The sequence below is a fragment of the Podarcis bocagei genome (genome assembly GCF_964188305.1).
Source record: "Podarcis bocagei genome assembly, chromosome: 8".
NCBI classification, from domain to species: Eukaryota; Metazoa; Chordata; class Lepidosauria; order Squamata; family Lacertidae; genus Podarcis; species Podarcis bocagei.
Genome location: NC_138133.1, coordinates 70,551,513 through 70,566,992, shown reverse-complemented (window position 1 = coordinate 70,566,992; position 15,480 = coordinate 70,551,513). Strand labels below are relative to the sequence as shown.

The following is a 15,480-nucleotide window of genomic DNA, read 5'->3' as shown; positions in this document are numbered from 1 at the left end:
AAAAAAAAAAAAAAATAGAATAGTGCCTGTACATTTTGCTTCATAACTCAGGGTCTACAAATACCACAAACTTAGTCTTTTTTTGATAATGAAAATTGGGGATGTGGGGATTATGGTTCATCCAGGGCAGGAGGACTGGCCCTCTGGCCCTGCTCCCTGTGGTGACCCATGTGTGTATGCAGACACTGCAAAGTGTTCTGAGTTCAGATGAAGATTTGAGGGCAATACATCCTTCTAGGAAGCAGCAGACATGTAAAGTGTTAAAGCCCGTGATTATCTCAAAGGGCTTTAAGGCACCTGGAAAAGGCAGCCTGGGCTTCTTCGCAAAGCCCTGCACAGCTGAGCATCCCGACTGCATCTGCCGCTCTCTCCCCCTTCCTTTTTAAATGGCGTGCTACATTCGGAGCAATACATAAGCAGAGCCGAAACCTCCGCAGCACACAGCAGCAGCTCCTCCGCATGTGCCTGGGAGTGTGACTGCTGCAAACCGACACAGAGACAGTCAGATAGCGCTGCACGTGTTAAAAGAAGAGGCCGGCTGTGGGATTTGGAAGCATTGTTGTTAGATAACAGCATTTAAGGCAAGCAAGCAAGCATTGCCAGGGTGTTGTTTTCGCTTTGCCGTGCGTCAGGATTGGCAATAATATCAATTACTCCCCCGGTGCAAAACACGAGCCTCTCCAAGGACAAGGGGGAGAGCCTAACTCCATCATCGCAGGCAGAGCAAGCAGAGCCCTGAAAAGCAGCTGCTCTCAGAGGGCCAGGCAGGCCAAGGCCCTTTCCAGCTTCAGAGGCACTGAGAAGTTAATACCATAAATCCAGACTGTTAACTCCACACCTTTGAAACACAACACCACATCATGTGCCCTAGTCCACAGCGGCATTTATGTGTATTGTTATTACCATTCCATTTGTGTGGTCACTCCAAAAGGTCACTGGCAACCTCTCCCATTATTCTCACAGCAGCCCCGTAAGGTAGGCTAGGTTAGAGATAGTAGCCAGTCCAGAGCTATTTGGTGACAATTGCATCCTAGCGAGATTTGAATTTACTGCATTCTGAGCTCTGCATCACACTGGGTGTCAGGCAGGGGCCACATCCTTCTTCTCCACCACTCACTTGTTTTTGCTGATACGTTCCTAGCTGCACGAGACCCAAAAGGTCTTATCTTGCTAATCTGCATGTCCAAAAAGAGAACGAGAAACTTCAGGAAACAACCTATGTTTCCTGGCTGACTGGGGTCTGAAAGCACAATAGCCACTAGCTTAGAAAGACATAGGGGCTGATTTGGTCCACTGATTCCCAGCTGCGGACTACTGCCATATAGCCAGCCAGCCTGTCAGTCCTTTTCTGCCTGCTAAAAGGCTAAATCTATTACGACCACAGCATGGTGACCTGAAAACAGCTGCTTGCTCTGTGTTGATCAACAATCTCCTTGCTAGGGCACTTCTCGATGCCCTGTTTATTGAGCATTCATCCCAGTTTGTTTGCAGGCAGATTATACTACTGTTTAAAGAGCTTTTAATCTGATTTATTTGTGGGGAGGCTGGATGACCCTGCAGTTATCTCACACTTTCCCAGTGCATTTTCTTGTAACTTTCCTCACTGTAAAAAGTCTGATCTTTTGGGGAAGTGGGTTTGTTGCACAAGATCTTCCAATGAGCTCTAATTGCTCAACCTGAATTTGACGGTATGTGACTGAATCCCACCCAAAAATAGAGACATTCTGGAAGCAGGTTTCGGGGCAGGTTTTGAAAGGGTCAGCTCAGCTCAGCCGGTGAATGCACTACAGCTCTTGTGACGTGCCATTCTAAAATGTTTATAGAAGCACTTTTACAGTTCTAAACTAATAGAAATGTGCTAAGTGGTGCTTTCAGAGCATTGGAGTAAATGCAGCTGACAGGCTAACCCCGCAGGTAGGGTGAGAGAAGCTTCAAATCTGCAGAACAATTTGCAAGACAAAGTGGGGCAGAGCAGAGCAGCATATAAGCAAAAAAGTATGATTTATACTTTTTTTATAAAGGACATCTTGCTGAGCTTATGCATGCCAGGTTATGTGTGTTACCACCAACACAACCTTCTTTTACTCTCACTGCAACTATGGCATTTTGTTTTTCCCATACCTCCCTTCTTTCTGTTCCTCCAACCATGTATGTACATACGCCTGCCAGTTTAGGATTGTACTTCATGCATCCGATGATGTGGAGTGTGATCCAAGAAAGCTTGTGCCATATAATGCTTCTGTCACTCTTAAAGATGCCACAAGAATCTAAATATGCCCAAGGGTTTCTTTTCATCAGTTAACTTGCTCTTTGGCCCAAGAGCTCTCGGAAGAGCAGCAAGGTTCCTCAGTCTCCCATTCCACCAGTGTCTGCCTACCGAATTGGGTGAGAATCCACAGAAACACCTGCTAGAAGCATAGGTTCCCCAGAAAGGGGCAAAGTCTATAATGTGTAACTACAGGCTGCCAACGTATGACTGAACCTCACACACCATGGCATGGTGCTGAAGAGAAGCAAAAAGAGACTATGGCAATTCAATGTATTGAATGGGGTAATATGTTTCAGAAATAATGTCTTAACAGATTGCTTTATTTGTGCATTTAGCAATGACAGAGTAAAGCATCAGAAAGACACACAGATTTTATTTGTCCACTGAAGAACCCTAAGGCTGAATTTCACAGCTTTTATACAGGATCTGACTTGGCTGTGGTGAATGCCAGACATATGGTCTGAAACCTTTCAGAGATTTTTGTTAATGTTTGTCCTTCCATAACACAATGGTGGGGGGGGGGGGGACACAAAACAACCAACCCCTCCCCCCCCCGTCACAAACACCCACGGCAAAAAGGGAAAGGGTAGAGTAAAAGCTCTCTACCATAGAGCTCAAGAATAAAAGAATCTACCATGTTATCCTTTCTCATACCAACAAGAGGGAGTTGCCAGTTCCACTTTCTGTTACACACTGCTGTTGGACTAAAGATGGTATTATACTGCAGGCAGCTACCAGTTCAGCAGTTAGGTGGCATGAGGACTCAATAGATTCCACATGGTCCTATCATATCTCAGATTTGAGCCAAGCTTATTTGGTATGAGCAACCAGTTACTCTCAGACTGCTTCTTACTATCCTGCATGCCTGCTCTGCCCTCAGATTAAGAGCTCCCTGTGCCAATTTTAAAATGAACAAAAAGCCAGAGACCCAGGTACAGATCTCCAATGTCTTCTGGGTTCCACAGTCTCCCTGTTCCCAGGTCTGGGATGAGAATCACTTCTTTGTATTTGTTTGTGAAGCATATATCTACTTCCCTAGGCCAAGGTTGAGAGGTCTCGGCTTGTATGTCCCTTGCATTGTTTCAAAAGCAAAACAGCCAGGCTGCAAAAACTGACTGGCTATCAGTGATAGACTTGTTTGCTTCCTGTCTGCCAAGGTGCTGAACATCACAATTATAACCATTATTATTATTGTTGTTAATTTAATGCACTAAACTGATGGAAGGAAGCCCACATGGAGGACATTTCGGTCCTCTTCTTTTATTGTCTGCAGGCTTGTAGGAAATGCCACAAATTAGATTGCTTGGGGATTATATACTATACCCTGGCCAGTGACTGACATGTAGCAGATTTCCTCCTCCTCCACATTAGCTAATGGACTCTAGTTGTACAACAAGCTGCATAAAAGCCACCTCTGGCATTTCCCCTTTCTCACTCCCCATCTTGTATGGGAACTTGCACTGTAATTGGATGTTACACAAGACGTGCATCTTGTACAGAACTCTGCACACCTATTTCACAGAGGCACTGTTCCAGCTGTATACAATTGTCAAACGAATGGCTGCAAAATAGGGAAGGCACAATGGCAAATCAAGCTGCTGAAGGTACAAACCAAGTTGAGTAAGAATAAAGCAAGTAAACAGCAGCCTCTCTTTAATTACTTTCAAAAACACTCAGTAGGGGGTGTAGAAGAGGCTCTATTGTTTATGTCTAACGTTTGCTTTAATCTTCTGAAGTCTTTCTCCACAACTGCAACAAAGACAGGCTGCAATCTCTTCATATGCCTCATTTAACTGAATGGGCTTACTCCCAGGTAAGTGGGGTTAACATTGCAACTCAAGGGTGGTATTCAACTACTTTCTACTCAGAGTAACATGACTAATTCGGTCCATTAATTTCAATAGGTCTACTCTGAGTCCTGCAGTCCTGTGCCTGGTTTCCTGGGAGAAACTCCAATTGCACTCAGTGTAACTTACTTTTGAGTAGACATGGTTAGGGCTGTGTAGTAAGGTTGCAATCCTCTGTGCTTTTATCTGGGAACTACCAAGAGGGTTCCCACAGATATTCCTAAAAGCCAAGAGTGTCTTTAGGAAAGAAGGTGGTCTTATTTGGGGCTGAGGGAGCAATCCTGCGCACAAGAAGCTGCTGTAAAGCAAACCAATGTAAATTAAACCAGCATGAAGCTACACCAGATCCAAACTCCCATTCAGCTCTGCCTAAGCCTGGCAAAGGGAAATCAAGCATTTAAAGTAAGTGTTCTATGCCCAGTTGCCAGGTCATGTGACTGAACTGAACAGGCTTAGGATCCAGACTGAGTATTCCCTCTCTGTTCTGGCCTCCAGTGCACACACCCCTTTTTTGGATTTATAGGGGCCTCAGATTAGCCAGCTTTGGCTGAACTGAGCTGGGTACAATGGCAATCTTCAGCTGGGCCAGAGCTGGGAACTTAATGCCAGCTGAGATGGACACCTGCTGCACCCTAAGCTACTCAAACCAGTGGATCTTGCCATAGGATTGCTTCCTAAATCATTTCATGGTTTAGTGTTTAAACACTAATGTGAGCTGAGCACCTTGAACTGGGCACCAAACTGGTTGCACCTAGATGCCAGGGTTCCATTTTTAAAAAGCACAATGTAGAGCCCGCAGACTCTGAACTGTGCCCAGTTCTGCACAGTATCTATTTGCCACTCACAAATTTAACTTCCAGAAATCATGGAGAATCCCGAAAAATGCAAGGTATACTAACAAGAAGTTTTCCAGGGTCCAGAAAATCAGCTCTGCCCCAGGTAAAAGGGCGCAGTTAAATCATACATTAAATCTGTATTTGCTCCCTCAGCATAATAAAGCATTAAAAAGTATGCATATATGCATTAAATATTGTTTCAATTCCAATTAAAAGACCTGGCTTACCTTAAGTATGCCTCTGGTCAGGTGTGATCCTTTTTTCAAACTTCAGGTGGCAGTCTTCCTTAGTACCACATGGAACCTGAATAAGAATTTATTTAGTCTTTCAAAAGTTATTATCACTGGCGAAGGAAAAGGAAACTAAAGAATTTCTATGCCACCATCAACTCTGACCCCTGGTGTGCAGCATCCCTCATCATTTCCCCCAATGACCTTACCACAAATTAGGCTAAAAGAAAAGGAGCAGCTAAAAATCCCTTTTAAAAGTTCCTGTAGAATCTCTATCAGAATCTGCTGCCTCTTGTTTCAGGTGACTCCCAGCCACCTAATAATTGGCTTGTCTGATTAATTGGCTCCTGCTGGACCTTTCATGGGCAGAATTACCAGTGATCAAGGCTTTGTGCAAAAAAAAAAAACTCCAGCTGTGAGTCATTTGCCTTGTTGCCAACTTGCTGAAGCTGGTGGTTCTGCTTCGTCACTCACCTGAGTTTTGAGTCCTGGCCCCTATTATATAATTTTTCTTCCCCGCTATCCTCCTCTATATTGCCTCCCTGGAAACAAAGTGGTGAAGTTTTGCCCATTTATAACAGTACCAATGAAACAAAATAAAAAAATTCATTCCAGTAGCACCTTAGAGACCAACTAAGTTTGTTATTGGTATAAGCTTTTGTGTGCATGCAATAACAAACTTAGTTGGTCTCTAAGGTGCTACTGGAAGGATTTTTTTAATTATTTTTTTACTATGGCAGACCAACATGGCTACCTACCTGTAACTAGTACCAATGAAATACCTGAAGTCTTCTCGATGATGGGCTAGATGGACCACTAGGCTGATCCAACAGGCAATTCTTACGTTCTGTTACAGGGCGAGCATCCTATCATTGCCCTTCCTTTGCTAAAGCATCATCTGTTTCTCTCCATTGTATGAATGGGATGAGAGACAATGAGAACTCCTGCAGAGCAGAAGCTTGTAAGTGCAGAACCATGACCATGTCTGGTGGGTGGGGTGTTCTATCCACACTGTATTTCCTGCTCTCAGATGTGTGTCTGGCTATGCTTTCCAATGAAAGGAACATAATATGGATAGGCAGCATCCATAGCCAGACATGAATGTGCCTATGTGGACGACACAAAGGTCTTCTGTGGCCAGATTCCTGTGCGCCCTGTGCGTCTGGATCTCAGGCTGAAATTAGCAAGCAGAAAGCCCCTAGCTTCCCTTCAGCTGACTGCCAGAACCTGCTAGCAGGAATGTCTTTCAGCTTGTCAAACCAGAGCTAGGAGGTTCCCTCTGGGTTGCCTTATTTCAGCAAGTCAGTAATACGGCTGTGTAAAGCATTTGCTTTCAGGTAATAAGTTTCAGTTGCCCCAAGCAAGAATCTTCAACCTGAAATGTTTTCAGCCTCAGTAAAACACATTGCTGTCTTTTTGTGCTATCACGACAGAGGGCTTAAGAACCCCTGTGGGAAAGGGGTACAGAGTAGTGGAGAGGCTGCAGGACCACGGTGCTGATAAATTGGTCAACCTGAATGTATTAATGAAGTGCAGGAGTAATGGGAGGGTGTTTCTAGCCCAGTGGTGACAGCTGATGAGCAGGTGGGTGTGGCTTGATGAAAATGGCCTCACGGGTCAAACTGGATCCCCTGCCATGCCATGAAGTTTATTTATAAAAAAAAGCTATTGAATATCCATTGGTTTCTGCCTCTAGACTAGATTGTATGCAGGTCCCCTGCTTTTCTCCCTTAATTACGTATTCATTCATTCACTCATATAAGTTTTTTTGTTAAGCTAAACATGAACTAGACTTGGGGTGATTATATTTGCCTCTTAGTATTTTTTCCCCCCAGAGGCTAACAATGAATTCAAAATTGTATCTATGCCAATCTTTCTTCATATTAAACTTTTTTATACTCTGTGGAAATGATAATGAATTTCATTCTTACCAGGTCAATGTGATAAATAAATGCAGCTCAGTGTTTAATATATAGGTCTCTAACCTCGGCCAATAAAGCGAGATGAGCACTGCAACCCCAGAGTCGGCCACGACTGGACCTAATGGTCAGGGGTCCCTTTACCTTTAACCTATCTATAAGGATAGTATTTTTCAGCTTGGAGTTTATACATCTCAAAAGAACAGGCTTTATCTTACAGAATCTCCAGTAGAAGCCTTTGGAGAAAAGGGTTGGTTGATCTGGAAGTATCTACACGAATCACTAGTGATATTAAGGAATGGTTAGTGACATAATTTTAATCTTTAAATGACCAATTTAAGCAATTTGAAGAGAATGTGGTTGTTAAGATAAGAGATATAGATTCTATATTGATTAGAACACTAGAACAAAAATATGAAAACTGAAATTGAAAGATGATCATAAAAAATAATTGTACTGAAGAACTCCAGGCAGAACAAAAACAAAAAAAGGAGAGGAAATTGATTCTTAAGGAGAAGATTCAATACAAGTGGGATATATCTTTTAAAACAATATTTTGATTTAGGCATAAGTGGTATACAGTTAAATAATGCCATCTTACATCCATAACTATCAGGAGGACTTCATCAGATGAGTGCAACAGTCACGTAGAGAAGTTATTAACATTCCTTGTTCTTGAACTAAGTCACTACCTAATTCTTCTCGCGTTTATTGAATTTTGAGCAGGACACTGTAGAATCTGGTTTCTTAATCTGGTCCACAGCCTAAAGCAGAAGACAGACAGGCCCATTCCACAGGCTCATAATCTTCAAACTCTAAGGATCAGGCCACATGAAGCTATATAATCTGTAAACAGGATTCCTGACATTGAAATCAATGTCAGTTACTTCCAGGTAAATGAGATAAGGGTCCTGGCAAGCACCCTTTCTGCTGCATTTACTGATGAAAGAAACCTCTTCAGCAAGGCACTTGAAACAGGATTTTGCTTCCCTCCCTGCTTAGCATTTAATTCCACAGCACATGCTTATGCTATATTTTTCTTTAATGACTGCATTCTTTCTGCTTGGAGTCAAGCTGTGTTAGTAGGCATAAGCTCAATGTATGAGGCCCGTAAATAATATGCTGGTAAACCCAAATATGTTATTGCAGAAAGAGCTGGTCTGAATGTTCAGAATGATGAAAATTTCAGCTGGAATCTCAATCATGCTTCTGCATTCGCATTTCTAAGCTGGGCCTTGTGTTTCAGAGGTCATCTGAAGCATGGATTTTGCTGTAATGATTTCCTGCTTTACAATCAGATATTCAGCAGAGCAAATTTTTCACACTTCTGAAAACCCCAGCTTTGAAGCAAAGACAACACACATATATTATGAGGTGGGAAAGCCCTGGTATGTGAGCCAGAGACAGTGGATGAAACCTGGGTTCTACTCTAGATCCCCGGCTGACCACCAGCTGTTTGATGTTGTACAAAGTGTGTGCAATTGCCGCTCCTTTCTTTGCAATAACATGGGGAGTGGAACGACTAGGTTGAGAAGTAGATTTGTGTTTCTTGCCAATATACCCAAAGTCATCCATGACTTTTGCAAATACGGGCATGCTTTTTTTCAGGATTGAACTGCATTTTGAGGTTTGAGGCTTTGAATAGATGTAAGGCAGGACTTGAAATTCACATTTGCATTCTTCTGCTGGGGCTTGGTGAGGTGTTTCAAAGCCCTTTGCTTTTATTTTACAAAAAAAAAAGGTCAGGAGTAAAGGGAAGGTGAATCTAGGGCGTGCCTGTTTCAGCAGAAATAGCTCTCTGGGTTTGCCTTAGTGAGAGAGATTGTGTGATTGTTTTAAGGGTGCATGGCTGGGTGAGGCCCTGACCACACCCACATTTACTTATACAGTGGTACCTCAGGTGAAGAACTTAATTTGTTCTGGAGGTCCGTTCTTAACCTGAAACTGTTCTTAACCTGAGGTACCACTTTAGCTAATGGGGCCTCCTGCTGCCACTGTGCGATTTCTGTTCTCATCCTGAGGTAAAGTTCTTAACCCGAGGTACTATTTCTGGGTTAGCAGAGTCTGTAACCTGAAGCGTCTGTAACCCGAGGTACCACTGTATAGACATTTCTATATCCCCCTGTTAAGTATGTCCTCAAAACTGTTCAAATTAAAAGCCAGCAAAATATAAAGTACAATCACAATTCGAAAGCACCCGATCACTTTTGGATCTGGGCACACCCACTACTTGAATGCAGCCCCCCAACAACTTTCCACAGAAAGCTTTCTGCAGCCCGTGACTTCTGGTGAGGTCAAGGTAGTTGGGGGAATCCACTCAAGGTCAATTCCTTAGGTTGCTCCCTCAGTCTCCCTATTAAATTAGACCTAATTTTATTGCATTTGAAATCGGCTTCTCTTTGGATGGATCTATACATTCAGTAGTCTTACCACACGATACATTTTTGCCACCCACAGTCACACGGTGCAGTCACTTGATGTTTGATGAGCGTATGGTTGCGATGTCCTCTGTTTAATGTTGAGCAGGTCAGAGGAGTTGAAGGAGAAATGGTTTTATTACAGAACTGCTTATAGCAGACCTTCTCTCCTTTAGCTGCCTTCTGCCTCTGCTTCCAGGCCTGCCTGCTGCTTGGGCCTAACTTCCTAAACGACCTATGGGAGGTGCCCTTAAAGGTATACTCACATTTATCCTTAGCAATGACGACCACAGAACTGCATTGAACCCTTTTGCGTCGTTCGTATGGATCCTGCGGCGTGACAAAGGCAAAAATAGGTCAGTTGAAGCTACTAGCTGTGACTCATTGACATCTGGGCATGACAAATTGACAAATGACGCAGCAGAAGTAGGTTGGAAGAACAGGCTTCACGAGGCTGTGTCAGAGCTGCCTCTGCCGATTCCTGTTATTGGGGGAGTTTGTTTCCCCCCCCCGTTTGTAATTTCAGCTGTTGGTGGCAGCTGCAGAATTCTACTTGTTTTCATGAATTAAATGGCAGCAGAATCACTTACTGCACAGTTAGCCAAGTTCACTCTACTGCAGTGTTATCCAACAAAAAGGAAATGCATGCAAAATCAAACAATTGCTGTCCCAATTGACTGGCACATTAGCTTGCGATGTACCAGACCCGTAAATAAAAAGGTTGCCATTGTCACTGCATATTCGTTAAAATAATAAAACCACAGTTAAGGTGCAGGCCCCCTAACTCATTGAAGGAATGCGTGAGGGGACTTGTCATGTAGACTAGCTCCACTACACTGGCAATCTGCACAGCAGCCACAACTCCCCCTGCCTGAGCATTTGACCCATGTCCTGATGTATGTGTGCAGAGCTCTCCTGCTCCCCAGAATGGGCCAGGGACCTTCCTTGCCAGCAGCTCTGTGTATGTACACCTCAGTGTCCCCAAAGCCCTTTCTGGTGTGCTCCAAATGCGTGGATAGCAGGAGGGCATGTCTGCTGGGCTGGTCAGTGGCAGGGACTGGGATGGATCTATTTCAATGCAGGCCAAGAGACTCAAACAACAGTTAGCCATCACACCAGTAACACCAAAACCAGTTCGGGTTCCTTCCGTTTCCTCCTGTGCTGCCTTTGGAAATAGGCAGATGGGCCCTCTAGCAGCTATTAACTTTTAACTGTCCTAGTACTGTTATTAATTTTATTGTGTTTGTTTCTATGGTGAAAAACTCAATACGATGAAAGTAATAATCAGTCAGAATTCAGCTAAATGCCCGCTAGAATATGTATTTCAACAGTCTTCTGTAGTTCACCATCTGATTTGAATGGTTGTTGTTGTTGTAATTATGACCAGCAATTCCATACAAGATCAGTGTTTCAAAAATATTCAGTAGCAAAATCCTTGCTGATCTAGCCTATAGATGCCTAAGCAGCATATGTAGCAGTCTGACATAAGAATTCATCTAGGAATACTGCTGAGATGGGGATAGCAGTAACTGCCTGATCAACACACAAATGTGTTGCTCTAGAAGGGTGTTCATTTATGCATGAAACAGTAAGATACTATTTAGCTTCCAGCCTGCTGTATCTGATTGAATAACAATAGGAAGGTTGCTGCTTCCATAGAAGCAAAACAAGGTCACTAAACATGTTCTTAAAACACTTACAACTAAACCCATACTGCCATGACTCTAGGTAGGCTGTATTATGCATGCTGCTTCTAGTCACATGCTGCATTCTCTTCCATCACATTGTGTAAATTTATACACAGAACAGTAAGGCTTTAGCTGATTTGACAGCCATGGAAGTTTTTAATCAGCTCCAAGTTTGTTCTTTGGGTCTCTGTGCATGCTGTTTAGTTATCCCAATTATTGCACAAATATGCTTATTAAGGCTTAGAGCTTTATTAAGCTGTACATATTAGAAATAATTTGTGAGTTTATTTAATGAGCCTTCCACATCACTGTCATTAGTTCCAAGACCAAGTCTCTGCAGTTATGTCTGCACTTTAAAGAAACTGCCACACGACTGAAGAATCACCATCTCACGAATAACACATGCTGATATTTCAAGACTTTAGATCAGTGTTTCCCAAACTTGGGGTGCCAGCTTTTGTTGGACTACAACTCCCATCATACCTAGCTAGCGGGACCAGTGGTCAGGGATGATGGGAATCGTAGTCCAAAAACAGCTCAAGACCCAAGCTTGGGAAACACTGCTTTACAGCAACCTTTGAAAAGGTACAGATACCAAATAATTGACTTCACAAGCTCCACAAAATGAGAATGGTGTCACCAGTGCTCCTGCCCACCTCAATGGGTCTTGCACAGGAAATGTTCCTGCAAAATTTCAAGTCATTGTTCTTTAGCTTTCCAAGATCATGAACGTCTTTTTTTTTTTTTTTGCAGGGTGGGGGAGATGAAAAAGAATCACTTACAAATTCTGTAAAGAAAATGTTTTATTTAAAGTGTTAAATACCATCACCAGAATGAATTTGATTTACATTAGTTGGTGTTCATTAACAGGCCTAATCTGCCCTTTTCTCCCCCAATGTCAATTCCCTTTACTTTTAAAACAGACTATGTACAAGACAGCTGTGGTCACTGGAAGAGTGCTATTTACATGACTAAATTATAAGTAGAGTTGCAGACATGTGAATATCTTAAAAAAATACAATCAACTTTTAAAATAAATACTGCATAATGACCAGGTATGTACAGACTTTCCATACGGTCATGTCCTTCTTGTCTCAAATAGAAATAATTTAATAATAGGAATATGCATAAAAGAATGCATTGACTGCATGTCACAGTATCAGGAAGAGAGTCATACGTCTTAAAAAATGGTTTTACTCCTAAAGGATAATGCAAAGGTATGTCTTTAGCATTCATGGGTTGCCATATACAGGTGAATGAAATAATTTAATCACCAAAATTTTACCAATCTTCTTTAACTTAATACGTGTAAGTTTGGCGGGGGAGCAGTCGTTCCACTCTAGTAATTTCTTGTGGATGCATGGAAATCCCATCAGCAAGTGCTTCTCCCTTCATTTCAGAAGAGAAGCATCTCCATACCAGAGTTTTCCCCCACTGGTATACGGAGGGAATTCTAAATAGCTGCATGTGTGCAAATCACCAGGCATTTTAGCATCCGTGTCCATGGTGCTTGCGCATGGTTCGTGAAAGTACTTGATAGGACTGTGCTCATAATTTTGATTTATGTCAAATTGTACCATATAAAAGAAAAGGCCTTAGAAGGGACACCTATTTTTTTACTTTTGCCATCCTGTGATGCATGTACATTTTGGGATAACACTACAGATTTTTCATACAAAATCAGAGTACTTGTGTGCATGGCCTTAATTTAAACAGTGTATATTCAAATATTATTGCAACACTTAGACATTAAACAATAGGTATGTATTAAAGGCATCTAAAGACACAGAGAAAAGGATGATAGACTTGAACGTTAACAAGTTACATTCCCTTTCATCAGGAAATAATAAGAGATCAGGACTTAGAATACCCCCACCTTTCCACCCCTCCTTCCAGTGGTACTAAATTATCTGATACATAGGAGACAGATGTGTATGTTTCTTCAGATACCTGTGGTATCTGCATTTAGGCTCTTGGTGATGGTGTCAAAAAATTAGTAAATTGCATGTACTTTATTTAAGGCGTTTAAAAATCAGCAGGTGAAATCCTGCCATCACTTAGGGCATGTAAATACCACTAATTGAAAGACAGATGCGGGATTGCAGTTTGAATTGTGACTTTTAATGTCAGGCTGATATTCACTGATTTGCCATCACATAGTTTATAAAAACTGAACAGAACAGCTTATTTGCTATTTATTGTGACCCTAAATGGGTAATAATTTGTTTGGCTCAGTGCAAATTATAAGATGCTGATATTTAGCAAGACTAACATCTTGTATTTCTTTAAGACCATCCAGAAATGATAGTTCAACCTTTGAATGAATGATGCTGGTGCTGAAAACAAATTTATTGAAGACATTTTACAAATGGCCACATGATTCCAGTATTTTGCTGTAGAATTTAATTTGAAGGTGACAAAAAAAGAAAATAAGTTTCCATGCACTGTACAATAAACTGCAAAAAGTTCAAATTTTTTATCAAATACATGCTGAATTATTGTAATGTACTCCCCAAGCCATGTTGCAAAATTCTTTTCAACATGCTTGAAAAAAGTTCTTAAACAATATTCTTTTCCTCTCAAAGATTTCAGAAATGCAGAATCATCTGCAACCCTGAACCAAATATGGGGCATGAGAGTAGTTAAGTCAAAAAGTAGCGTTTTCAGAGTATAATGATCATCCTGGGAGGTAGGAAGGGAATGAGAGAGCAAAAGGAGGGAGGTGTAGACAAGAAGGGGAAAAGAAGTATACAATTTGCACATATCGTTGAACTTTACAAGGCTTGTACCTTTTACATTTAAATAAATTTAATATATTACACTTATTTCTTGTCACATAAACGTAATTTTAAATATTTGCTAGAAATTATTTATTTTTCATTTATGTCTGCCAAAACACAGACCATGATTGGTTTAAAGAATGATAAACTTGGTGTGTCTTACCACCCTGTTGCATTCTCTCCCTTTTAAAACCATGCACTAGTGAAATTTATTTTTAAAAATAATATAAATTGTTGAAAATGGCTGATTTATTCTTTTTTTTTTTTTTGCAAGTTGCAGCCCCAAGAAAATAATTTAAGTGTTCAGCATAATCTGTGTCCATGCAAAAAAGTTTCTTTAATTTCATACAGTACAGTATAGCCACAGAATTTTATTTTTCAGAGTCCACGCACTGGAGTTGACTCCAGCAGTAGCTGGAGTTATGAAGCCTGCCACTATAAGACTTCAACCTTTCTGATAAGGCAAGGTTCCTCTGCTGCAAATAACTGCTATGACAGCTGGCGTTCCTTTAATGGCTCTTTTCTTCCCTCCTTCCGATTGCGGCATAGCTTCTTTGGGTAGCTCCATATTTCTGTGGCATAACCAGGCTTGGGTGGGGACGAGGAGAAGGGGCAGATAAAGAAAAGGGAGCAAGAAAATAGATGTGGCATTGAAAGGGATTCTTGTTGCATGAGACAGCTTGATTCTTTGAGTTTAATCCATGGCTTCAGATTGGACTAAAACTTGAGTGTCACTGAACTCCAAACCATTCAGTTCTTTCCAGCTCCACTCCTTCACCTGAGGACTTCCTTTAGAGCACAATGTGTGCAACTTCCTCTGAGAACACAGGATCGCTTTTGTAGCCCTAGAAACAGGCTCCGAAGACACAACATTAAGCATGCAGTGTTACCAGGGTTTGCGACCTGTTAATTTTTTTTTGTAACGCTGGTTGCTATGACAACAGTTTCACAGCTGCTATGAACGAGCATAAGAAGGTCCTGTTGAACTTTCAAGAGACGACTGGGAAGCCCTTCTCGTAAGAGGGGCTAAAGTTGGATCTACTAGGGATGAAGGGGGGAAAAGTTTGAACCAGCCAATCACCATATTGGACAATTCCAGTTCGTCTAAAAGTATCTGTGCCACTCCCATAAAGGATTTGTGATCCATGCGTCCATAGTCTCCCCACACGATAATCTGTTGAGTTAAAAAAAAGAAGACATGGGTTTTAGGAGCAGGGCAAAATGAAGTAGATTCTTCACGTCAATTAACAAGATGATCTAGAATCAACAAATGGGAAGTTTCAGAATCTTGCCATTTCCTAAGGTGAACAATCTGACAAATGGTGTCCTTGCTCAGAGAGACCAATCAGGATCAAGAATCTCAAAACCTGGGCTGGGCTCCCAATCACTGTTCATGGATCCAAGTGCTGTTACACATCTTCTAGGACTCTTCCCTTGTTAATCTTCCAACTGAGGTCCCTCAAACTCCAGATAACCCTGACTTTTGGAATCCAG

At 41.8% G+C, this 15,480-nt stretch overlaps 2 protein-coding genes across 30 annotated transcripts in view; both read right to left on the bottom strand.

The window, feature by feature from the left end:
* DCSTAMP (dendrocyte expressed seven transmembrane protein) overlaps window positions 1–9,961 on the bottom strand; it is a 43,141-nt gene extending 33,180 nt beyond the window's left edge. For 3 of the 5 annotated variants that reach the window (XM_081204843.1, XM_081204839.1, XM_081204842.1), the window contains exons 1-3: window positions 9,785–9,961; window positions 5,180–5,255; window positions 1,051–1,175 (exon numbers count right to left, since the gene is read on the bottom strand). The gene's annotated coding sequence lies outside the window, so the exon portion shown is untranslated. Of the gene's footprint in view, window positions 1–1,050; window positions 1,176–5,179; window positions 5,256–9,531; window positions 9,727–9,784 lie in introns of those variants that run through there. The other 2 variants (XM_081204840.1, XM_081204841.1) reach the window with 2 other exon arrangements.
* Window positions 9,962–11,991: 2,030 nt separating this feature from the next.
* The window catches only part of RIMS2 (regulating synaptic membrane exocytosis 2), a 349,417-nt gene continuing 345,928 nt past the window's right edge, over window positions 11,992–15,480 (bottom strand). For all 25 annotated transcript variants that reach the window (XM_081204271.1, XM_081204281.1, XM_081204282.1 and 22 more), the window contains one exon: window positions 11,992–15,160. In XM_081204271.1, coding sequence (XP_081060397.1) covers window positions 14,942–15,160 — 219 coding nt within the window. In that variant the 3' untranslated portion in view covers window positions 11,992–14,941. The remainder of the gene's footprint in view (window positions 15,161–15,480) is intronic.